Source organism: Coregonus clupeaformis, chromosome 36 (assembly GCF_020615455.1).
Source record: "Coregonus clupeaformis isolate EN_2021a chromosome 36, ASM2061545v1, whole genome shotgun sequence".
NCBI classification, from domain to species: Eukaryota; Metazoa; Chordata; class Actinopteri; order Salmoniformes; family Salmonidae; genus Coregonus; species Coregonus clupeaformis.
The window spans coordinates 18,949,708-18,974,936 of NC_059227.1; the positions used below are offsets into that span (position 1 = coordinate 18,949,708).

The 25,229-nt window shown below is 41.7% G+C and overlaps 1 protein-coding gene across 1 annotated transcript in view; it reads right to left on the minus strand.

Annotated features, from left to right (window-relative positions):
- LOC121552579 (exostosin-1-like) overlaps positions 1 to 20,749 on the minus strand; it is a 334,670-nt gene extending 313,921 nt beyond the window's left edge. The window contains exons 1-2 of the mRNA XM_041865537.2: positions 19,519 to 20,749; positions 18,063 to 19,150 (exon numbers count right to left, since the gene is read on the minus strand). Of these exons, the coding sequence (XP_041721471.2) occupies positions 18,063 to 19,024 (962 nt within the window). The 5' untranslated portion in view covers positions 19,025 to 19,150; positions 19,519 to 20,749. The remainder of the gene's footprint in view (positions 1 to 18,062; positions 19,151 to 19,518) is intronic.
- Between the last annotated feature and the right edge of the window lie 4,480 nt (positions 20,750 to 25,229).

Sequence of the window (25,229 nt, forward strand, 5' to 3'; positions counted from 1 at the left end):
TTTTCTGTAAGTCTTCACAAGGTTTTCACACACTGTTGCTGGTATTTTGGCCCATTCCTCCATGCAGATCTCCTCTAGAGCAGTGATGTTTTGGGGCTGTCGCTGGGCAACACGGACTCCCTCCAAAGATTTTCTATGGGGTTGAGATCTGGAGACTGGCTAGGCCACTCCAGGACCTTGAAATGCTTCTTACGAAGCCACTCCTTCGTTGCCCGGGCGGTGTGTTTAGGATTATTGTCATGCTGAAAGACCCAGCCACGTTTCATCTTCAATGCCCTTGCTGATGGAAGGAGGTTTTCACTCAAAATCTCACGATACATGGCCCCATTCATTCTTTCCTTTACACGGATCAGTCGTCCTGGTCCCTTTGCAGAAAAACAGCCCCAAAGCATGATGTTTCCATCCCCATGCTTCACAGTAGGTATGGTGTTCTTTGGATGCAACTCAGCATTCTTTGTCCTCCAAACACGACGAGTTGAGTTTTTACCAAAAAGTTATATTTTGGTTTCATCTGACCATATGACATTCTCCCAACCCTCTTCTGGATCATCCAAATGCACTCTAGCAAACTTCAGACGGGCCTGGACATGTACTGGCTTAAGCAGGGGGACACGTCTTGCACTGCAGGATTTGAGTCCCTGGCGGCGTAGTGTGTTACTGATGGTAGGCTTTGTTACTTTGGTCCCAGCTCTCTGCAGGTCATTCACTAGGTCCCCCCGTGTGGTTCTGGGATGTTTGCTCACCGTTCTTGTGATCATTTTGACCCCACAGGGTGAGATCTTGCGTGGAGCCCCAGATCAAGGGAGATTATCAGTGGTCTTGTATGTCTTCCATTTCCTAATAATTGCTCCCACAGTTGATTTCTTCAAACCAAGCTGCTTACCTATTGCAGATTCAGTCTTCCCAGCCTGGTGCAGGTCTACAATTTTGTTTCTGGTGTCCTTTGATAGCTCTTTGGTCTTGGCCATAGTGGAGTTTGGAGTGTGACTGTTTGAGGTTGTGGACAGGTGTCCTTTATACTGATAACAAGTTCAAACAGGTGCCATTAATACAGGTAACGAGTGGAGGACAGAGGAGCCTCTTAAAGAATATGTTACAGGTCTGTGAGAGCCAGAAATCTTGCTTGTTTGTAGGTGACCAAATACTTATTTTCCACCATAATTTGCAAATAAATTCATTAAAAATCCTCCAATGTGATTTTCTGGATAATTTTTTCTCAATTTGTCTGTCATAGTTGACGTGTACCTATGATGAAAATTACAGGCCTCTCATCTTATTAAGTGGGAGAACTTGCACAATTGGTGGCTGACTAAATACTTTTTTCCCCCACTGTATACACATACATACACACACACACACACACACAGTGGGGAGTATTTGATACACTGCCGATTTTGCAGGTTTTCCTACTTACAAAGCATGTAGAGGTCTGTAATTTTTATCATAGGTACACTTCAACTGTGAGAGACGGAATCTAAAACAAAAATCCGGAAAATCACATTGTATGATTTTTAAGTAATTAATTCTCCACTCATTACCTGTATTAACTGCACCTGTTTGAACTCGTTACCTGTATAAAAGACACCTGTCCACACATGTCCAGGCCTGTCTGAAGTTTGCCAATGACCATCTGGATGATCCAGAGGAGGAATGGTAGAAGGTCATGTGGTCTGATGAGACAAAAATAGAGCTTTTTGGTCTAAACTCCACTCGCCGTGTTTGGAGGAAGAAGAAGGACGAGTATAACCCCAAGAACACCATCCCAACCATGAAGCATGGAGGTGGAAACATCATTCTTTGGGGATGCTTTTCTGCAAAGGGGACAGGACGACTGCACCGTATTGAGGGGAGGATGGATGGGGCCATGTATCGTGAGATCTTGGCCAACAACCTCCTTCCCTCAGTAAGAGCATTGAAGATGGGTCGTGGATGGGTCTTCCAGCATGACAACGACCCGAAACACACAGCCAGGGCAACTAAGGAGTGGCTCCGTAAGAAGCATCTCAAGGTCCTGGAGCGGCCTAGCCTGGTTCGAATCCAGGCTCTGTCGTAGCCGGCCGCGACCGGGAGACCCATGGGGCGGCGCACAATTGGCCCAGCGTCGTCTAGGGTAGGGGAGGGAATGGCCGGCAGGGGATGTAGCTCAGTTTGTAGCGCATGGCGTTTGCAACGCCAGGGTTGTGGGTTCGTTTCCCACGGGGGGTATAAAATAAAACAAAACAATAAAATAATGTATGCACTCACTAACTGTAAGTCGCTCTGGATAAGAGCGTCTGCTAAATGACTTAAATGTAAATGTACGCTTTTCACGCTGCACCTTGGTCTGACCCGTCTCTCAACGTTCGTGACTAATATATATATATATACACACACACACACACACACACACATACATACATACATACATACATACATATACACACACACACACCTTTGTATAATTTCACATATCTGTTCTTTGTCACGAGGACTCAGAAAGACTATAAAGAGTTGTAACCTAACCCTGCTTATTTGGGCCTTAACTCTACACCATTGGGTGACCGTTAACGCTCCATTACTGCAGTAATTATGAATAAAGCTTGATGATTTTGAAGAAATCTAAAAGTCTCTCCTTTGATTAGAATAATTACCACGACGACACACACAGGGAATTCCACTTCTGCAGGTTTGCCAAGTACAACACTTCAGGGCAGGACACGCTCAATTCTTCGTATAATTTTTTCCCCCTCTTTGGAGGACAAAAATAACTTTGTTTTTACATATTTTTATTTTATATTACATGTACATTCTACACACAAGGCACTTTTTTTTACATAGTAGTTACATTGCAAAAATATAGGTATTTGATATACACTGAGTATACAAAACATTAAAGGACACCTGCTCTTTCCATGACACACTGACCAGGTGAATCCAGGTGAAAGCTATGATCCCTTGTTGAGGTCACTTGTTAAATCCACTTCAAATCGGTGTAGAATGATTTTTAAGCCTTGAGACAATTGAGACATGGAGTGTGTATGTGTGCCATTCAGCGGGTGAATAGGCAAGACAAAAGATTTAAGTGCTTTTGAATGGGGTATGGTAGCAAGTGCCAGGCGCACTGGTTTGTGTCAAGAATTGCAATGCTGCTGGGTTTTTCACGCTCAAATGTTTCCTGTGTGTATCAAGAATGGTCCACCACCCAAAGGACATCCAGCCAACTTGACACAACTGTGGGACGCATTAGAGACAACGTGGGCCAGCATCCCTGTCGACATCTTGTAGTCCATGTCCCGATGTAGTACAGCCCTTTAACCAATTGTACTATTATGTGTGTTTTTCCGACTATTTTGTAATTTATTTTGTACATAATGTTTCTGCCATCGTCTGTTATAACCAAAAAGAGCTTCTGGATATCAGGACAGCGATTACTCACCTCGTATTGGATGAATAATTTTTCTTCAACGAGGCGGCTGCGAAGGATATCCTACAGACACCCGACAAGGCCCAAATCCCCGTCATTCGCATGAGGAAGAGACGGAGATATCGTGGACGTAGGTTGGGGTGCCTTGTAAGGATCCGACGGCGAGCAAGTAAACTGCCGCTCCCATCAATCCTATTAGCCAATCTTCAATCATTGGAAAATAAATTGGATGACCTAAGATTACGGTTATCCTACCAACGGGACATTAAAAACTGTAATATCTTATGTTTCACCGAGTCGTGGCGACGACATGGATAACATACAGCTAGCGGGCTATACGCTACATCGGCAGGATAGAACGTCTGACTCCGGTAAGACAAGGGGTGGCGGTCTGTGTATATTTGTAAACAACAGCTGGTGCACAAGGTTTTGCATCTTATGATAAGATGTAGACCACACTATTTACCAAGAGAGTTTTCATCTATATTTTTCATAGCTGTCTATTTACCACCACAAACCAATGCTGGCATTAAGATTGCACTGAATGAGCTGTATAAGGCCATAAGTCAACAGGAAAACGCTCATCCAGAGGCAGCGCTCCTAGTGGCCGGGGACTTTAATGCAGGGAAACTTAAATCCGTTCTACCTAATTTCTACCAGCATGTTAAATGTGCAACCAGAGGAAAAAAAACTCTAGACCACCTTTACTCCACATAGAGAGACGCATACAAAGCTCTCCCTCGCCCTCCATTTGGCAAATCTGACCATAACTCTATCCTCCTGATTCCTGCTTATAAGCAAAAACTAAAGCAGGAAGCACCAGTGACTCGGTTAATAAAAAAGTGGTCAGATGACGCAGATGCTAAGCTACAGGACTGTTTTGCTAGCACAGACTGGAACATGTTCCGGGATTCTTCAGAAAGCATTGAGGAGTACACCACATCACTCACTGGCTTCATCAATAAGTGCATCGATGATGTCGTCCCCACAGTGACCATACGTACATACCCCAACCAGAAGCCATGGATTACAGGAAACATCCGCACTGAGCTAAAGGGTAGAGCTGCCGCTTTCAAGGAGCGGGACTCTAACCCGGACGCTTATAAGAAATCCCGCTATGCCCTCCGACAAACATTCAAACAGGCAAAGAGTCAATACAGGACTAAGATTGAATCGTACTACACCGGCTCTGACGCTCGTCGGATGTGGCAGGGCTTGAAAAATATTACAGACTACAAAGGGAAGCACAGCCGCGAGCTTCCCAGTGACACAAGCCTACCAGACGAGCTAAACCACTTCTATGCTCGCTTCGAGGCAAGCAACACTGAAGCATGCATGAGAGCACCAGCTGTTGACTGATGACTATGTGATCACGCTCTCCGTAGCCGATGTGAGTAAGACTTTTAAGCAGGTCAACATTCACAAGGCCGCAGGGCCAGACGGATTACCAGGACGTGTACTCCGAGCATGTGCTGACCAACTGGCAAGTGTCTTCACTGACATTTTCAACATGTCCCTGACTGAGTCTGTAATACCAACATGTTTCAAGCAGACCACCATAGTCCCCGTGCCCAAGGACACTAAGATAACCTGCCTAAATGACTACCGACCCGTAGCACTGACGCTCTGTAGCCATGAAGTGCTTTGAAAGGCTGGTCATGGCTCACATCAACACCATTATCCCAGAAACCCTAGACCCACTCCAATTTGCATACCGCTCCAACAGATCCACAGATGATGCAATCTCTACTGCACTCCACACTGCCCTTTCCCACCTGGACAAGAGGAACACCTACGTGAGAATGCTATTCATTGACTACAGCTCAGCATTCAACACCATAGTGCCCTCAAAGCTCATCACTAAGCTAAGGATCCTGGGACTAAACACCTCCCTCTGCAACTGGATCCTGGACTTCCTGATGGGCCGCCCCCAGGTGGTAAGGGTAGGTAACAACACATCAGCCACACTGATCCTCAACACGGGGGCCCCTCAGGGGTGCGTGCTCAGTCCCCTCCTGTACTCCCTGTTCACCCATGACTGCATGGCCAGGCACGACTCCAACACCATCATTAAGTTTGCAGACGACACAACAGTGGTAGGCCTGATCACCGACAACGATGAGACAGCCTATAGGGAGGAGGTCAGAGACCTGGCCGTGTGGTGCCAGGATAACAACCTCTCCCTCAACGTGACCAAGACAAAGGAGATGATTGTGGACTACAGGAAAAAAAAAGAGGACTGAGCATGCCCCCATTCTCATCGACGGGGCTGTAGTGGAACAGGTTGAGAGCTTCAAGTTCCTTGGTGTCCACATCACCAACGAACTATCATGGTCCAAACACACCAAGACAGTCGTAAAGAGGGCACGACAAAGCCTATTCCCCCTCAGGAGACTGAAAAGATTTGCCATGGGTCCTCAGATCCTCAAAAAATTCTACAGCTGCACCATCGAGAGCATCCTGACTGGTTGCATCACCGCCTGGTATGGCAACTGCTTGGCCTCCGACCGCAAGGCACTACAGAGGGTACTGCGTACGGCCCAGTACATCACTGGGGACAAGCTTCCTGCCATCCAGGACCTCTATACCAGGCGGTGTCAGAGGAAGGCCCTCAAAATTGTCAAAGACTCCAGCCACCCTAGTCATAGACTGTTCTCTCTGCTACCGCACGGCAAGCGGTACCGGAGTGCCAAGTCTAGGTCCAAAAGACTTCTCAACAGCTTCTACCCCCAAGCCATAAGACTCCTGAACAGCTAATCACCCCATCTTTTTACGCTGCTGCTACTCTGTTAATTATTTATGCATAGTCACTTTAACTCTACCCAGATGTACATATTACTTCAACTACCTCAACTAGCCGGTGCCCCCGCACATTGACTCTGCACCGGTACCCCCCTGTATATATAGCCTCCCTACTATTATTTTATTTTACTTCTGCTCTTTTTTCTCTCAACACTTTTTTGTTGTTGTTTTATTTTATTTTTTAATAAAAAATAAATGCACTGTTGGTTAAGGGCTGTAAGTAAGCATTATGTATGGGTGGTCCTCTGTAGCTCAGCTGGTAGAGCACGGCGCTTGTAACGCCAAGGTAGTGGGTTCGATCCCCGGGACCACCCATACACAAAAATGTATGCACGCACGACTGTAAGTCGCTTTGGATAAAAGCGTCTGCTAAATGGCATATTATTATTATTATTATTATTATTATTATTATTATTATTAATTATTATTATATTATTTCACTGTAATGTCTGCACCTGTTGTATTCGGCACATGTGGCCAATAAAAATTGATTTGATTTGATTTGATGAACTGAGGCTGTTGTGAGGGCAGGGGGGGGGGCGGTGCAACTCAATATTAGGAAGGTCTTCCTAATGTTTGGTATACTCAGTGTACATTACATCTGGATAGATTGTACTTAAACACAAAAAGTGTTTTAAGTCATAACTATTATAAATCATTGTTTTTTTTAAACGCACCCCTCAGCTACTCTCAGCCCATACCACCTCTCCGTAAACCCGTATATTTTTCTACTGTGCTGTTTCACATGAATTCTGAACCTTTCTAAATCGCATAGTATACAGATGGTAAGTTAAATATGAATATTTTTAATAAGAGTATTATTATATTGTTGATTGATTATGGCTTTCCAAATCTCCCAGCAGTGCCATTTGTAGGGTTAGTTTTAGGTAAATGTTGTGATTTTTTTTGCCATTCCTGAACCTGTGACCAGAAACAAGCTACATAGGGGGCAATACCAAAATAACTGATCTAATGATTCTGTCTCTTCGCAGGAAAATCTGCAGAGCTGAGATGGTTGTATTCCCCATACACAGTGCCTTCGGAAAGTATTCAGACCCCTTGACTTTTTCCCACATTGTTACGCTACAGCCTTATTCTAAAATGGATTAAATATTTTTTTTTTCTCAGCAATCTACACACAATACTCCATAATGATGAAGCAAAAACAGGTTTAGATATTTTTGCAAATGTCAAAAAAAAAAAAAACTGAAATACCTTATTTAGATAAGTATTCAGACCCTTTGCTATGAGACTCGAAATTGAGCTCAGGTGCATCCTGTTTCCATTGATCATCCTTGAGATGTTTCTACAACTAAATTCAATTGATTGGACATGATTTGGAAAGGCACACACCTGTCTATATAAGGTCCCACAGTTGACAGTGCATGTCAGAGCAAAAACCAAGCCATGAGGTCGAAGGAATTGTCCGGAGTGCTCCGAGACAGGATTGTGTCGAGGCACAGATCCGCAGCATTGAAGGTCCCCAACAACACATTTTAAATTTTTGTCATTTAGCAGACGCTCTTATCCAGAGCGACTTACAGTTAGTGAGTGCATACATTTTTCATACTGGCCCCCCGTGGGAATGGAACCCACAACCCTGGCGTTGCAAACGCCATGCTCTACCAACTGAGCTACACGGGGGGCTCGCTGCTAGGCTTGTCCTTGACCTGGCTCAGGTGGCTCACAGCGCGACGGAAGGCGGTCTGCACAGCTTTACGGATGCCAGAGGAGCAGCCCTCCATCAGTTTGATCTTGTCCACAGTCTTATTGATACCAAAGGGAACCATCTTGGATCTAGGAAGCCATTGCCAGCTGGCTTCACACAGTGGCCTCCATCATTCTTTGGCCGCAAACTGAGCAATCGGGGGAGAAGGGCCTTGGTCAGAGAGGTGACCAAGAACCCGATGGGGGTTGCTATACATAACTTTAACCAATTATATAAGGGATTCTCCTAAACTAAAATAGTCCAGGCATTTACAGTATATATAAATTCCAGTCATACTTTATCAAAGGCCTTCTCAAAATCTGCTATTAAGAACAGACCTGGTTTCTTCGATGTTTAATAGTGTTCTATTGTTTCAAGTACTTTTCTTATATTATCACCAATGTATCGTCCATGTAAAAAAGTGTCTGATCCGGATGAATAATATCCGACAACACCTATTTAATTCTATGCGCTATGCATTTTGCCAGGATTTTTGCATCACAACATTGAAGTGTAAGGGGTCTCCAATTTGTTTTATGGACTGGATCTTTATACTTACCACCTGTTTCAGTAATAGTGAAATCAGACCATCTTGCAGAATATCTGATAGTTTACCATTTTCATAGGAGTAGTTAAAACATGCTAGAAGTGGATCTTGAGTACATCGAAAAGGGCTTGGTATAACTCTACTGGTATTCCATCTAGCCCTGGAGCTTTCCCAGACTGAAAAGATTTAATAGCATCAACTACTGTTGTCACGATACCAGAATTTTTACTTCGATACCAATCCCAGGTTTAGTATCACAATACGCGATACCATCACGGTACTTGATACCACAAAGAAAGGCATATTAGCCAAAGACACAGAATGGCACTTGATTCAGACAGATCAACTCAGCTACTGCTCTGTTCAAGAGTATTACATTTGAAAAATATTAGGTAAAAAAAAAATTGGCAGCCATGTAAGCATTCATTGAATCAATTATACAATCACACAATCAATTTGACTTTGTTTTTACCAATCTAACTACAAAACAACTTAATGGTAATCATTAATTTGAATGGTTAATCTCTATTTATAAGCTGGGTAAATCAAGATGTAGCCTAGGTCTATTCACAATACAGGTGAATGCATATTATTCAATAGGAGTGTGTGCATGCATGAGTTATTGAGCTTGTTTTAGCTCATTTCATGGGGCTACAGATGACAAACAATCACTTCCATTTAGGACTTATTTTATTGGCAACTGCTAAGAGAACATATCATTTTAATGTACTGATTAAAAACAGTTGCATAGAAGAAGCAATCTCTTCTTTTATAAAAGTGTGCACTGTCTCTAAGAAATGCATTATGTTATTCGCAAGGCAGAATGTGGCTCTGGAATCGGATTTTATGGCAATGGAATGGAATCTAGTGGAAAGCAGCCAGGAGGCAAAGGAAGACAAGAAAGTGAATTAGTTTTTGGTGGCGAGGGAGACTACGTGACATTTTCGGTGACAATCAGCTTTGAAATCAGCATATTTTTCATTATGGTTAGCATATTATCAAACAGTACTAGGGTATTGAATTCAGCTGTAAACTAGCAAGAAAAGTTAGCCTACAATTAAAGCTGAAAGCTACCGGTATCATCTTGCATTGTAAAAAATGTCAAGCCTGTATGGACATAGTTTTGCGAACAGTAAAGAACAGTTTCAACATTTCTACATGGCGTGTTGCAGTATTCAAGTGTGTTAAACTTCTGTGCAGCATGGGTGGGGACTGAGGAGCTATTGAAGCCCAGACAATTCTAGCTCATGGCGCTGATAGACAGATCCTCTCAATCACGTGAGACCCAATTGACAGAAGTACCGAACGTAACAAAAATGATAATACTGAACCATTATTTTATTTATCGAAAAATAACAGAAGTTTCGGTATACCGCGCAACACTAGCATCAATAAGTTCCTCCTCTGTAATTTGGCCTTCACACAAGTCTTTCAATACAATTGTTAATTTTACACTATTGTTAGTAGAAAATTCCTTAACTTCATTCAGTGGAGATGGAGGAAACTGAAAAGAGAACAAAAAAATATCATAATCGGTTAGTCATGGATGACTCCATTTGTAACGATTTTCTGTACATTCTTTTTGTAGCATTTCTATGTTGAAGATATAAATACATTGTTGCATTTTTCAAAATGTTCCATACAGTTTGCTTTATGTTTGTAATATTCTACACTTGATCATTCTTGAATAAGTTCCATATTTATTTTTCTTCTAATTTATTCCGTGTCTCAATGGTACAGTTTTTTGTGCTATCTAGCTGCACTGTTAGTAACTCTATTTCCTTTGTAAGTCTCATCTCTTTGGACCGCAATTGTTTTTGTTATAATGATGAAAATTGAATAGCATAGCCTCTGAGGGCGCACTTGAAAGTGTCCCATACAATAAGGAGATCTGTAGTACCTATGTTATGCAGAAAACAAATCAGTTATAAATGATTTTGTCTTGGATAGGAACAGATTGTCATCCAGAAGGCTTTGATAAAATGTCCAGTGAAATCTCTAAAAGAGAGTTATGTGGATGCCAATTATTAGGTGGTGGTCCGATCGCATTCTGTCTCCTACCAATACTTTAAAACTTTTGGTGCAATGAGGAGGACACAAGAAAGTAGTCAAGACAAATAGCTTGATTAAGCTTCCTCCATGTACATCTCACTAAGTCAGGGTATTTAAGCCTCCATATATCCACTAGTTCTAATGTGTTCATCATAGTTGTGATCTCCTTAAGTGCATGAGGGTAATAGTTTGATAGTTTGTAGTGTGATTTCCTTTACGGTCCATTGAAGTACTTATAACCGTGTTATAATCTCCCACCATACTAATAGGATCGTATATTGCTTGTGAGCTCAATAAATTGTTATAAATATATTCAAAGAAGTGTGGATGATCATTATTTGGACCGTATGAGCCAAAACTGTTTATAGTCCAATAGCATATTTAAAAGGATCCACCTTCCTTGCGGATCGGTTTAGACAGTTTGCACATTCTGATCAAAATTGTTGTTAATGAATATCATCACCCCTTTAGAATGTCTTTGCCCATGACAGAAATACATTTCTCCCTCCCAGTCTTTTATCCATAAAGCCTCATCTGTAGTTGTAGAGTGAGCTTCCTGTAAACAGTAAATATTAGATTCTTTCTCTTTTAGCCAGGTAAAGATTAATCGTATTTTTTTATGATCTGCTAAACCATTACAATTATAACTAGCCATACTTATTTCACCACTTACCATCAGATACAAATTTCAATTATACTTAGCATAATATGTGCTTGTAAACTTACTATTGAAAAGTACCACGATGATCAAGTATCCATATAGCTGTACAATGATATATGCACTGCTAAGCACACTGTAGCTACAACTGACCAATTGTCCTCCAATATCCCACCCGTTAAAACCTCCCCCCATACCAATAGGCAGTGGTAGAAAAAGTACCCAATTGTCATACTTGAGTAAACGTAAAGATACCTTAATAAAAAATGACTCAAGTAAAAGTGAGTAAAAGTCTTAGTAAAAGTATTTGGTTTTAAATATACTTAAGTATCAAAAGTAAATGTAATTGCTAAAATATACTTAAGTATCAAAAGTAAAAGTAAATCATTCCAAATTCCTTATATTAAGCAAACCAGACGGCACGATTTTCTTGTTTTTCTAATTTATGGATAGCCAGGGGCACACTCCAACACTCACATAATTTACAAACAAAGCATGTGTTTAGAGAGTCTGCCAGATCAGAGGCATCAGGGATGACCAGGGATGTTCTCTTGATAAGTGTGTGAATTGGACCATTTCTGTCCTGCTAAGCATTAAAAATGTAACGGAGCACTTTTGGGTGTCAGGGAAAATTTATGGAGTAAAGAGTACATTATTTTCTTTAGGAATGTAGAGGAGTAAAAGTAAAAGTCGACAAAAATATAAAGAGTAAAGTAAAGTACAGATACACCCCCCCCCCCAAAAAAAATGATTTAAGTAGTACTTTAAAGTATTTTTACTTAAGTACTTTACACCACTGCCAGAAAGACCACCTCCTTACCCATGACCCCCCATTTTGCATCCTAAGCTCACCTTCAACCGCTGAAAAAAGCCCAGAAAGCAATACGGACCGTACCATGAAAACCTGATTCAATGCGTTATTTCATAGTTTATGTCTTCACTATTATTCTACAATGTAGAAAATAGCAAAAATAAAGAAAAATCCTTCAATGAGTAGGTGTGTCCAAACTTTTGACTGGTACTGTATGTATGGAGCATAATGTATTTACTGTTTTATTCAAGTTTTCAAGTACTGGTGACAAATCATGCATTCCGATTCTTGCATAGATTGTAATGGACACATGATGTGTGTAAAATACTTTTTTGAAGGTTGTACTGATTATGATGAGCTAATGGTAAGCTATGTGTGGCGCCATGTCGGTTGACATCATACAATGCATTCTGGTTGTCACGTAAGCGTCTGTTAGACTAAAGATGTTATAACAAAACGAGGTGAAGGGATGGTTCACTCTACTGACTTATGGTGCTCTCAAGACAACTGGGAACTCAGAAAAATACGGTGTCAAATCATGACGTCAGTGATCTTCAGGTCGGAGCTCTAGAATGAAGCCTGAGTTCCCGAGTTACAATTCTGAGTTGGATGACCGTTCAAAATGTTCCAAAGTTCCCAGTTGTCTTGAACGGACTGAAGTGGGAAGTCTGAGATTTCCGAGTTCCCAGTTGTTTTGAACGCGGCATCAGGTTGTAACTATGGTACCTCAGGGTTGCCAGCTTAGACCCCCTTTATGCTTATAAACTTCTGTGTTTGCCCCGCATTTATTGATAAATCCCCAACCATAGTAATATTTACTGCATCATATCCCCCCTTGATACCTTCCCCCATTTCTCCCCCCATGGACTTGAACCCCCCCCCCCCACAAACCCCCTCAAATGATTTCATCCTAAACTGGCAACCATTTTTAGCTTTCGCGCTAATGTTAGGCTAGGCAGTAGGCTTGTATTTGGTCTGTGAGGTGATAACATTTTATTTGCTTTGGCATTTGTCAAACTGTGAACGACTTGTCAAGTCATGTGCGCCGGTTCATGTATACCCTGTAACAAAGTACATCAAAGATTTGTAATATGCTGAAAAGTGGCCAAACTAAGTTCATATTTTTTCAGACTTTGATTATTTGTGTCTTATAGTGAATGGCATTCTGGGATTAGGGTGTTTTCACTTGTCAAACAAACAAACAAACATGGCTCCCATCATAAAGAATGTAGCTGCTGTTAACTGAGCTGACACGCATCTCCCCCGAGATGTGGAACATTGTAAATAAGTCTAGCTGTTAGGTCACTAACTTATGTTTTATTTTTTGTCAGCACAACCTGTTATTTAGACTGGTTTATGGAATGAGTTTGGCTGTGGATGTGTTCTGTGTGATGCTTGGATGATGAAGTTCGCATTTATCTTTTACAATAAAAGGTGAAATTAAGGAATAAAGTTGTGAAGACCTTTATTTCCCATCAGTACAAAACATTGTTTAGATGCTTTTCAGACAACAATGCTGTTTAGACACGTTTGTTGCATCATAACTGTACGTTCTGTTGCTACTGTTCCAATCACATATTTGCAATGGTACGCTGCAGGGACCATTCAACAATGATCACAAATATGTGATCGTAAGCCTCAAAGGGTAAAGTTAACGGTCTAAAATGTGCTAAATGCTCTGCAGCTGTGCATTTAGTTTGCAAATTTAGTAGCTAGTTAGCTATCTAGTGGTAGTTTCTTCCAAAATCAAGCAATCGCTTGGTAACAGCAGAGAATCCCCTCCTGGATCAAGAGCCATGCTGGCTAATATTTGTTTTGTGTGTGCAGCAAACTGTGAATAGCATTTTTTTGTTACTTGCATAGTTTAGGTCAGAAACTGTACAAAATGTTTGCAATGCGCTCGTTAGCATTTAGTTAGCATTCTCTATGGGTTTTACATGTACTTGTTAGCATTGCTAACCTTCGGATTGCAGAGTATCAGTGGGGTTTGAAAACAGCACCCCTTGTGTTCAGTGCCAGAATTACCAACTATCCCGGTATGGCACAAAGTTGGTATGAAGGTATGACTACCTGGATAATGTTAATAATAATAATAAAACACAATACTATTAATAGCTATAATAACATTATTCATTATAATCATAACATCTAAATGAATTATATGAATGATAATATAATAACAATAACAACATCAACAATCATTATCCTCCTCTTCACCATCAGACCATTGAAAACACTACAGGCTACCATCCCACACGCACAAGAAAGCAAAGACATGTCCGATAACCAAAATAAGGCATATGAGCCCAGTCTGTTTAGTACATTAGATCTGATTGTCAGTTTTTTTTTTAAAGAAGAAAAAAAAAGAAAGAGATTAAGGACAAAATGAAAATACAGCAATAACCGTTCTTAATGTCCATTACATGCACGTTGCCTATCGGCAGAGAAAAAAGGCATTTGAAGAGCCGGTAATGCGAGAGGGTATCCGACTTACAAATCACAATACCCATGAAGGGATGCATAAGTATAACTTATAACCGCCCTTGACACAAGGGTTGTTTTAGTGAGTGTGGTGATTCTGTATAGATTTCACCTCTTCCAAGGTAAGATGCTGAGAGGAGCTAGAATGGGCGGAGGGCCACCATGGGTGAATCTGTTGCTCACACACACGCACCGAGCAAGAACGAGCACACCACACACAGGTCAACAGCTCTCAGAGATACTCAAATGTAATCAGATCACCTTAACTACAGTGAGTATGATGCTTTGCCTCTTAATTTAGATCCACTTTATTTAGACATGAAAGCATACATGCACTAATTGTGGGAGCTAATTTGTGTGCCATGATGAAGTAGTTTAGGATCAAAGTACATAGCTTGTTTGCTTTTGTAAACATCTAGAAAATGGCTCTAAAATTACACTATTGTTAGTGCATTTTATCAACGTCATGGTCTGACAAATGTTAAGGGGATAGTGCTTCAGACTGCCATAAGTAAGAATTGGAATGACTTTACAACATGTTATTCGTTTGCATTTAATTACACAAAACATATGGAATTAAGTGTTAGTGTTGCCATCTCTAATTGTAGAAATTTGCCAATGTAATGTAATTTCCAATCACAACCTAAATGTATATAATCAAGTCTATAAATAAAAGCAATTATCCAATCCACAGCCATACAAGAAGAAAAATAAGTCCAATACCAGAACTCTTTTCTTTCAGGCGTGTCAAGATATCTCAGGAAAACATTTATTCATATCACAACCGATACTGCCACTAGCCAGTGTTTTATGGCTTTTTTGCGCCAACCCCCCCCCCCACCCCGTGAAGATGGATGGTATCAATCATGAGTGACCCACACCTTTGGCACATTTCATTTGATGCCTGGCGCTTGGTTTCTATGATGCACAAGTCCAGATAGGAAAAAGGGAGAAAAAACAAGAACCTGTGATTGAGTCAAGTCCCATTCCTCTATTACTTATTTGGAGTCCAAGCGAGGTATCAGATACGACCAAGTCAGGCAACTAGGATTGCAAGTGCAACAACACTTAATACGGCAGAAGAAAATGAAAATCTTCAAGAGCAAACATATGACATTGTTTACCCACCAAATCTATGTCTCTGTGTCAGCAGATGCCGCTGCATTGTTTGAATGTTGGCAGGGTTTCTAGACATATGCAAGATACAAACAAAATAATGTCCAAAACCGTACCTGCGTTGCCTGGCTGGAATTAACTGCACCGGTGCACAACTGCTGCTCCATATTACCAATGTCAAAGTTACAACCTCACAAATGAACCCTTTCAATTCCAGTTAGTCAAGACGGCAATACATTCACTTGAAAGAAAATTCAAACGCATTTACCAATTTTACAGCACAGAACAATCCAGTTCTTTTCATGCTCTCATTGGTTTTTGTTGAGCAAGTATTAATCAATTCCCAGCTTTTTCTTCCTGCTGACATTATCAACTGAGATAGATGATTGAGTGATTGACAATCACCTTCTAACTACCTTTGAGGTGTTTGGTCCATTTGTCTAATTTCGTACGTGGATGTGCAGGATTGAGGAAGCTCCCATACAAAATGTTTTAGATCATATGCATACCCCAGTGTAGACCTTATTGTCAGAAAGTCTGGCAAGTAACCCGGATATCTTCTAAGCACATAAGCCTTTGCAGCTTAAAAGACTAATGAACCAATGCATTTATAAAGAAGCAAGGCATGACTGGTCATAACCAATAATGGAGTGGTATATTTTTTTGGGGGTAAACGCTGATAGCTAACTTAGATGAATGCACTAACTGTAAATCGCTCTGAATAAGAGTGTGAGCTAAATTAATAAAATGTCAAGCGTAATATCGGTCGGAAACCATTGAAAAATCTATAACAATTCATTCAACAGGTTTTTCATGTAACATGTAGTTAGAGTAAAAGCAAGAACTAGTCTATAGCTCTTCACTAATGAAATATAATGTATTCTTTGTCTGCCAGCGAGGCTGGGAAACAACAGGTTAAATGTAGTCTGTAATTAAAGCACTGTCAAAGGATTGTTACTTTCATGGCTGGTGATAGATCTGCAGAAAGCACCCAACAGTGAGAAACTGTAATTTACAGCCTATCAATACATCTCATCAGCAGGATCTCGCTCTCCTCAGGTAGAAAAGAACAAGGACCAGACAAAGAAATCTGACTGTCTTCTGAGACACACAGGCGTTGAGGACTTCTTCTATACCATTTTAGTAATGAAATAAGTCTACCATGTTAAATAGGGACATCGTGTCATCGTCAGTTATGTGACTGAGACACATGGTTCTGTTGTGCTGGGTTCTGGGGGACGTTATTGCGGTACAGTTAAATAATCTTACTTCAATCCATGGCTGTCCAGCATGGGGTGTGATCTTCCTCAATCCCTCAGCTCCAGTTTAATTCAATTGAAGGCCAATTATTGACTGTTCTGACTGAGGCTTTGAAATCCCCTTCCATTTTATTCACACAGAGAGTATCTTCAGTTGTGGACCTTGTTTTGCCCACACTGTATCTGAATTAATGTACAAAATTGTTTACTTTCCTGTCACTGTCTGAGAGAGTTATAGGTAGAAGGATAACTGTTATACTATTCCAGGTATTCCTTAAAGAGGTAGGGTTTCAAGTGTCTCCGGAAGGTGGTCAGTGACTCCGCTGTCCTGACGTCGTGGGGGAGCCAGAGCAGCGAATAGCTTTGACTGGGCTGAGCGGGAACTGTGCTTCCATAGAGGTAGGGGGGCTAGCAGGCCAGAGGTGGATGAATGTAGTGCCCTCGTTTGGGTGTAGGGTCTGATCAGAGCCTGAAGGTAAGGATACTTCCCATGTGGTTCCAGGTTAAATGAGGCTAATTTAAAAACTGTCACGTGTTTCTGTATGGGATTACTGGATTACGTACATTTCGTTTGGGCACCAATACTTTAGTAACTTTACTGAGACATGTGTTTTAAAAAGAGTAACAACTTCTTTATGCTCCGATTCAAGCAAGGCCAATACATTTGCAATCCACTGAAAGCCCATACCCTTTTGCTCAACTGCTGAAAAACGTATTTCTTTGTCAGCTGTTGCAGAGCTGCTCAGTGGCAAGGGATTCTTTGCACACAGATCTCTCAAGTGTTTTGTCTCTGTGCTTTTACTCAGGCTGCAGAACTAAAGAACATGTTCGACTATATAGCAGACTAGCAGTACTCTCATGGGTATTCTAAAGCATCTATAAAAACCAGGCAAAGATCACAGCCAACCTATACCACCAAAGCTGCTTTTTCCCCGTTGCTCCAAAATATTGGTAGATAGATACTGTAGCAAGATAAGAAAGTAAAACTGGATGCAAACGTTGTTAGGATTATCCAACTAACATGGATGAGCAACTGCAGTATGATGATAGTCACAGTGCTAGGAGTGTCTTCCTGAAATAGGGATTACCCCCTTGATATGTTGTGTCAGACTGTCTGTACATCCTGTGCTGTAGAGTGAAAAACATACCATTGTGAAATATGTGACTCACTTTTAGTAATTAGCCCCGCCCTGAACCAGCGAAAGGACATAAGAGGGGAACTTACTTTGAGTATTCTTCATTGTCCCTGTCGCATCTTGCATCCTTATGCTTTTCCCAGTCCTTCCCATGCTTGCAGGTGGTCAAAAGAATTATATCTTCCCCATTGTGAATGTGATATAAAGCGTTCCTGGTTTCTGAACCAATACCAGTCAGATACCTCTTCCCTTTGAAAACCAGTAAATATTTCCTTGATGGAGGGACATTGTTGAGTGTCAAATAACCCTTGTCCCCTCCTTTTTGAGAATGGTCTTTTGAAAACAAAGGAATGGACACATCAAAGTGTGGCCTAAAGTTATCCATATCAATGCTGGCTTTGGCCAAAATGGCCTGGCCAATATCAAAGCCCAGCTCCTCTGTGTAAGCTGGCCAGGTGCCAGAGTAAAGGTTGAATATGAGGTGGTTCCTCCCGTCGTTCCACGTAGGGAGGCTCTGTATTTTAGCCTTGACATTGTGAATGTACTGGCTTGACAGCTGGTCCCGGTCCAGAGTGTCAATGCCCAGCACAAACAGACAGGCCTCGTTGACGTCTGTGGTGTGGAACCGGGAATCCTCGACAGCTGTCAGGATCTTCTGGTAGCTCTCAGACACCTTCTCCCCCTTCAGCAGGGGGTAGACGTACACCTTGAACCCCCTCTGGCAGCGGCTGAAGTCGAAGCATGTGTCCATGCGGCACCTCCTGCTCTTGTAGATGTTGTTGCGGACCTCCCGTCTCTCCCGGGGAGAGGTGTGCTGGTGGTGGAGGAGAGGGCTGTCCTCCTCCTGCTCTCCGTCCTCCAGGTAGGTGTTAAGCGGGTGGGTCCACTCAGGCCAACGCTGTCTGGGCAGGCCGAGGCCGGGGCTCTGGGCGACTCTGTAGAGTTGCTGGTTGTGGTTTTGGAACTCCCCGATCTGCAGTCCCCACAGGTAGGCAACCAGAAGAAGACAGGCCCCTAGAGACACGAGCAGGTACCTCTTCTTGGCCTGCATGTGGACAGTAGGGCTGAAGGTGACGGGAACCGAGGCAGGAGAAGGAGCAGGGAGGACGTGGGGGTCCACACTCAACCCACAGGGATCACTCTTATCCACAGGTAAGCATGCTGCTGGTCTGAGTCACTATGTGCACAAGATAGAACAGAGTGCCTGATAATCACACTACAGCTGGACAATATACATGCAGAGAGATGCATTGGTATCACTGACAGTGTTTGCTGCTTGTTTTGCAGCATGTTTTTAAACCAATCAATATTCATCTTTCTGATTTGAATCAATTGCTCAACACCAAAGTAATCTCGTTCACAGGCAATGTCCTGCCCATCCGCAATTAGCCTGGAGCCAAGGTTAACGCCAAAGCAATTCGACAAAAGTAATAATGAATTAATATAGATCACTCATCACCAATTCCATTCAATCACCAATTCCATTCAAGAAAAAACAAACGTTTAGTGAATTAAGTCATGTATCTGGGAAAACATGTGTCCTACCTTTTTGTAATGAACACCTGTGGTAGCCTACTTTCGGTTTTTGAAACTTCTGGCGTTGATTGATGCCCTCTCACCCGGATGAACAGTTGATAAACACGACGTAAATACAGCATCCTAAATGATCCGAATAGCTTTTGGGACACTTAATTAACAAAAATCATTATTCGTGTGGATAAGAGCCAACGAAGTTGGAGAGGCTTTGGAAGCCATCCGATGCAAAGTAACCTTTTTCCTTACCTAGAATGTGGTAGCCTACTTTTACATCAACATATCCCGGAGAACTCATGCAAAAATACTGTTCTTTCATTCTCAGCCGCCTCTGCCTCGCACTTCTTGAAAAACATGTCATCACTTGCGATAGAGGTCACTTCCCCATATGGGAGACACCGCTAAAAGCTTTTTTAAAATTATGATTATTATTAGTGTAGTCTATTTCCATGAGGGACCCCCATATGATTTACTTATATAGGCCTACCTATATTTCATGTAATTTTATAGTGGCGTTTACAACGGTTTGCTCAGGCTGACATCTTTGAGTGTGTCGGACTCCTGCATAAAAGTTTCCAAGGAAAACACTTTAGTTTCAAAAGTGTGCTCTCAACGGGTGAATCCGAATGAGTGAATCTAGACCTGTCTCTCCATACTTCCCCGGCCGGTCTACAGACTGGCTATGTCAATTCCAATCGTTACGATTGTGGAACCTACAATGCATTGGCATATTCTTCGCCTGATGACAGTCCATGATTATGTCTACCCAACTCAGTCCGATCAACAAGGCACACATGCATACCGTGCACGAATTACTGCTGAGATTTAATTCAGGGTTATTTTCTCAATCTCTATAAATGCGCGTAAATCTTGCTTGACAGTTAAATACATCCACCTGCTCGTCATTTTATGGATCCCATGTACATCCACTTGCTCCCAATTGCATAGCAGATAAATGATACACAGTCCGTAAAGTTAAGTGTCTGTGTCACCTGAACGACACGCTCCTCAACAGTCTGGAGCCCAGCACAGAATCTTCCAACGACCAAGAACCAAATCTACTCCAAAGTGATACGGTGCGTCAAGCGTCAATCTCTGTCTTTCATTCACTGGGCTGTGATTGAACCACTACGAATACAACCCCAGTTCGCAGATAGGGGCTAATTCAACATTTTCCACGGGTCCTGTGGAGTTTACGAATCCTCCTGCATCCCTCTCCACTCCCATTCAGGGCCGAGGACCATGCAATGAACCTCCCACACCGAGAGGCTGCGCCTCCGACCGCGGTTATTGGTAGAGGATGCGCTGTGAGCAATGGAAATGGATGGGGGAAGCGTCGATCATTTCAAGAGGCGTTGGCAGAAACTGTAGCTGTTCGATGAGAAGGCATGCGAAACGAAGTTGGTGGTATAGTAACCTGCCTACTCATGACGTGCCCACTGTCCAGAGCCCTTTTTTTGTATCAGTCGCCCATATTCACTCTTTAGGGGTGTGCTTGAGATATGGATTGCACATAGTCTGCACATACTTTTTTAAAATCTCAATTTGTACTGTAGGCTATTGTGAAGTTGACAAAATATTCCACAATGCATTCTAGTTTTGAATACAGAGCTTAGACGCACAGACATAAATAGATGATGAGTAGATGATTCAATACTGCGCTGATTCATGATGATGATGAAGAAGTGTGATAATAATGTAAGTGGACTATGACTTCAGCAACACTCCATGGTATAATTCATGGCAAGTCTATTATATGTTATTTCCAAACCTCACACAAACCATAAGGATATATGGGAATGCCACAGTTATAACACAGGGATAGTTTAAAGTATTTATTTTGCATATATTAGTGACACTTAAACAATGACTAAAGAGATGCAGACCTTTTACTGATACCATTTTATGCTTGCTGGATATTGTTGTATCTTTAAAAGTTCACCTTGTTACATTTGGGCTCATTAGATACTTAAAATCCAACTCCATCAAAGTGATCAAGTTGTTTCTAAGTTCCTAATGATGATTCAAGTAAAGATTGTTAGATTCATTGAGTGATCATGATTCATTCTACTTTTGAAGAAAATATTCTAAATTATATTGATTCAGAATCACAGTATAACTGATCATTTCGTCACTATTGATTAATGATAGAGGTGTTAAAAGTGGTCCTCTGTAGCTCAATTGGTAGAGCATGGCGCTTGTAACGCCAGGGTAGTGGGTTCGATCCCCGGGACCACCCATACGTAAAAATGTATGCACACATGACTGTAAGTCGCTTTGGATAAAAGCGTCTGCTAAATGGCTTGTTATTATTATAAAAGTAGGGTAGGGTTTGCATATCAGCTCCAATGCACATGCTTCATCGTGCAATAAATGATGCCATCTTGTGGCCTGAGACGTAACAGAAAAAGCCAAGAATTATTCAGAACTCCTGCAATCACTGTACTACTGAATATAACTGTTGGTAAGCTAGCCTGTGGTAAATAAATTATTGTCTGAAATAAACGCTATATATTTAATTTATGTTAAAATGTAATGTACAAAGAACCTTACAGAATCAAATGCACATGCATTGAACTCTGTACAAGCAGCTTTGAACATCTGTTCATAACATTTTACATTCTTATAATAACCACATGAAATCATGCCACATAAAATAACCACATTTGATGCAAGAATAATTTGCAAGTCAGAGTGTAACTTGAGAGTTGTGTTTAGTGCCTAAATTATCAAGTCAAACTATTCTGTGTGCTCAAGTGAAAATCCAATTTTCCCTTTGCATTCCGCCATTGTATGGGTTCATTAGGCTCATCAAGCCATGACCGCAGGCACGGGGGGCAGGCCACGCGCCACCACTATGATTCTACAGATGTAGGATCTTAATTTGAGCCAGTTTGCTACAGCAGGAAAATAATCCGTCAGCAAAAGAAAATGTGAATTATTATGTGGATTATAATTCATGGACATTTTTGTAGGGGTTGATACATTTAAAAAAAGGGAAAATCAAGTACAAAACGTCAAAGTGGAAATTACAAACTTCAGAAGCCTTTTAAACCTCAAATACACTACAAGTTTTAAATTTCCTGATTGCAGGAAAGTTATGCTGCAACAGGGTGATCAAATTAAGATCCAACATCTGTATGAGGCAGCATTTTGCCAACACTTACAGAAAGAAACTGAATCATCTCAGTTCTGCTTGCCAAGTCCTAGGAGGAATTCTCACTACTGCCTTTGAGTCTACAAAACAACCACTGTTATGAATGTTCCCCTGTAGTGTTGTATTGGAAGGCTGACTATGCTCACGCTGTTTCCTCAACCAGCCCATGAATGTTTCCAGAAGGATTCCCTCTCTGGTCAGAGTTCTCAGCTGTGGCTGCTAGCTGACCCATAACTACACCATCTCCCTCCACTGGGACGATAGCATCTGCCGTGCCTCAGAGCTCTCCAGGACTGGTGCTAAGTGACCATCAGCTGACCTGAGAATATACATTATATTGTGGCAGGTAAACTACAGTACAGATGTTGGCCCCTAGGGTTATATATGCTGGCCTTCTGGGGTGCATTCTATACACCCTGGTGCCTGTGGTGCCTCAGCAGTGGCTCAGCCCAGGTACAGTAGGGATCAGACCACATGGAGCTCACCTCCCTCAGGGCAACAGAGGGCTCAGTGGAGCATCGCAGCTCCATAACAGCTACAGGTCAGCAGAACCACAAGTGGGTTTCAAGACAAATCAGGTACTATCAAATGAAAAACACCCATCGTATTAGCACACAATTACAGTACTTGCTGTTTGACCAAGTGAGTTGTTTCCATCACAAGCAGTGAATGATAATAATAATTCAATGAAAATATCCAATGAGACTGCATTTGTTTGGTTGAGATCAATTACCCATTCATGTCAGGCATAATGTCTCGATAACAGTCTTTCATTCATAGGAATAAGTACTTTATACATCAAGAATGCAAACACAGCAGCAGGGTATTGGAGTGACTGTACAATGAAATTCTCGCCCAGAGCCTTAATATACAGTAGAAGCAAGGTCTGAGCAAGGCAATTATTATATCATTATTTATAGCAAATTATTTTGAGGGAAATTCTTACAATTCTATACATTTTGCCATGGGGCAAAGAGAAAAATGTGCAGTTTTATAGTTAATCTCATGCTATTCTACACATTTTGCCATAAACTGAGAGAAAATGTTGCTGTTTTAAAGCTAATTTCCAGCAATTTTACACATATTGCCATGGGGGCAGAAAGAAGATTTTGCAGTTTTATAGCTAATCTCATGCTATTCTACACATTTTGCAATGAGGCTGAGAGAATTTAGCATTTTTAAAGCAGTGAATTGAAGGCAGTGTGAAAGCATGCTGACCGTTAGGTGCTGTATAGGAGCTGATAGAAAAAAATATTAACGCTGTCAAGTCAGTGCATTTTGCGGATTTATTACAATGAGGCCATACATCATTCTCATCTTCTTGTCCGTGTTGGTCCTACATGGTTAGACAGGCTATGTGTGTCGATCTGTATATACAGTGCCTTTGGAAAGTATTCAGACCCCTTGACTTTTTCCACATTTTGTTACGTTACAGCCTTATTCTAAAATAGATCAAATAAAATAAAATCCTCAGCAATCTACACACAATACCCCATAATGACAAAGCAAAAACAGGTTTTTAGAAATGTTTGCAAATGTATTACAAATAAAAAACAGAAATACCTTATTTACATAAGTATTCAGACCCTTTGCTATGAAACTTGAAATTGAGCTCAGGTTCATCCTGTTTCCATTGATCATCCTTGAGATGTTTCTACAACTTGATTGGAGTCCACCTGTGGTGAATTCAATTGATTGGAAATGATTTGGAAAGGCACACACCTGTCTATATAAGGTCCCACAGTTGATAGTGCATGTCAGAGCAAAAACCAAGCCACAAGGTCAAAGGAATTGTCCGGGGAGCTCAGAGACAGGATTGTGTCGAGGCACAGATTTGGGGAAGGGTACCAAAACATTGCTGCAGCATTGAAGGTCCCCAATAACACAGTGGCCTCCATAATTCTTAAATGGAAGAAGTTTGGAACCACCAAGACTCTTCCTAGAGCTGGCCGCCCGGCCAAACTGAGCAATCGGGGGAAAAGGGAGGTGACCAAGAACCCGATGGTCACTGACAGAGCTCTAGAGGGTACATGGCACCATCCCTACGGTGAAGCATGGTGGCGGCAGCATCATGCTGTGGGGATGTTTTTCAGTGGCAGGGACTGGGGGACTAGTCAGGATCGAGGCAAAGATGAACGGAGCAAAGTACAGAGAGATCCTTGATGAAAACCTGCTCAAGAGCGATCACGACCTCAGACTGAGGCGAAGGTTCACCTTCCAACAGGACAACGACCCTAAGCACACAGCCAAGACAACGCAGGAGTGGCTTCGGGACAAGTCTCTGAATGTCCTTGAGTGGCCCAGCCAGTGCCCGGACCTGAAAATAGCTGTGCAGCAACGCTCCCCATCCAACCTGACAGAGCTTGAGAGGATCTGCAGAGAAGAATGGGAGAAACTCCCCAAATACATGTGTGCCAAGCTTGTAGCGTCATACCCAAGAAGACTCGATGCTATAATCGCTGCCAAAGGTGCTTCAACAAAGTACTGAGTAAAGGGTCTGAATACTTATGTAAATGTATTTTTTCTTTTTTTTTTCTTTTTTTTTCTAAATGAGCAAAAATGTCTA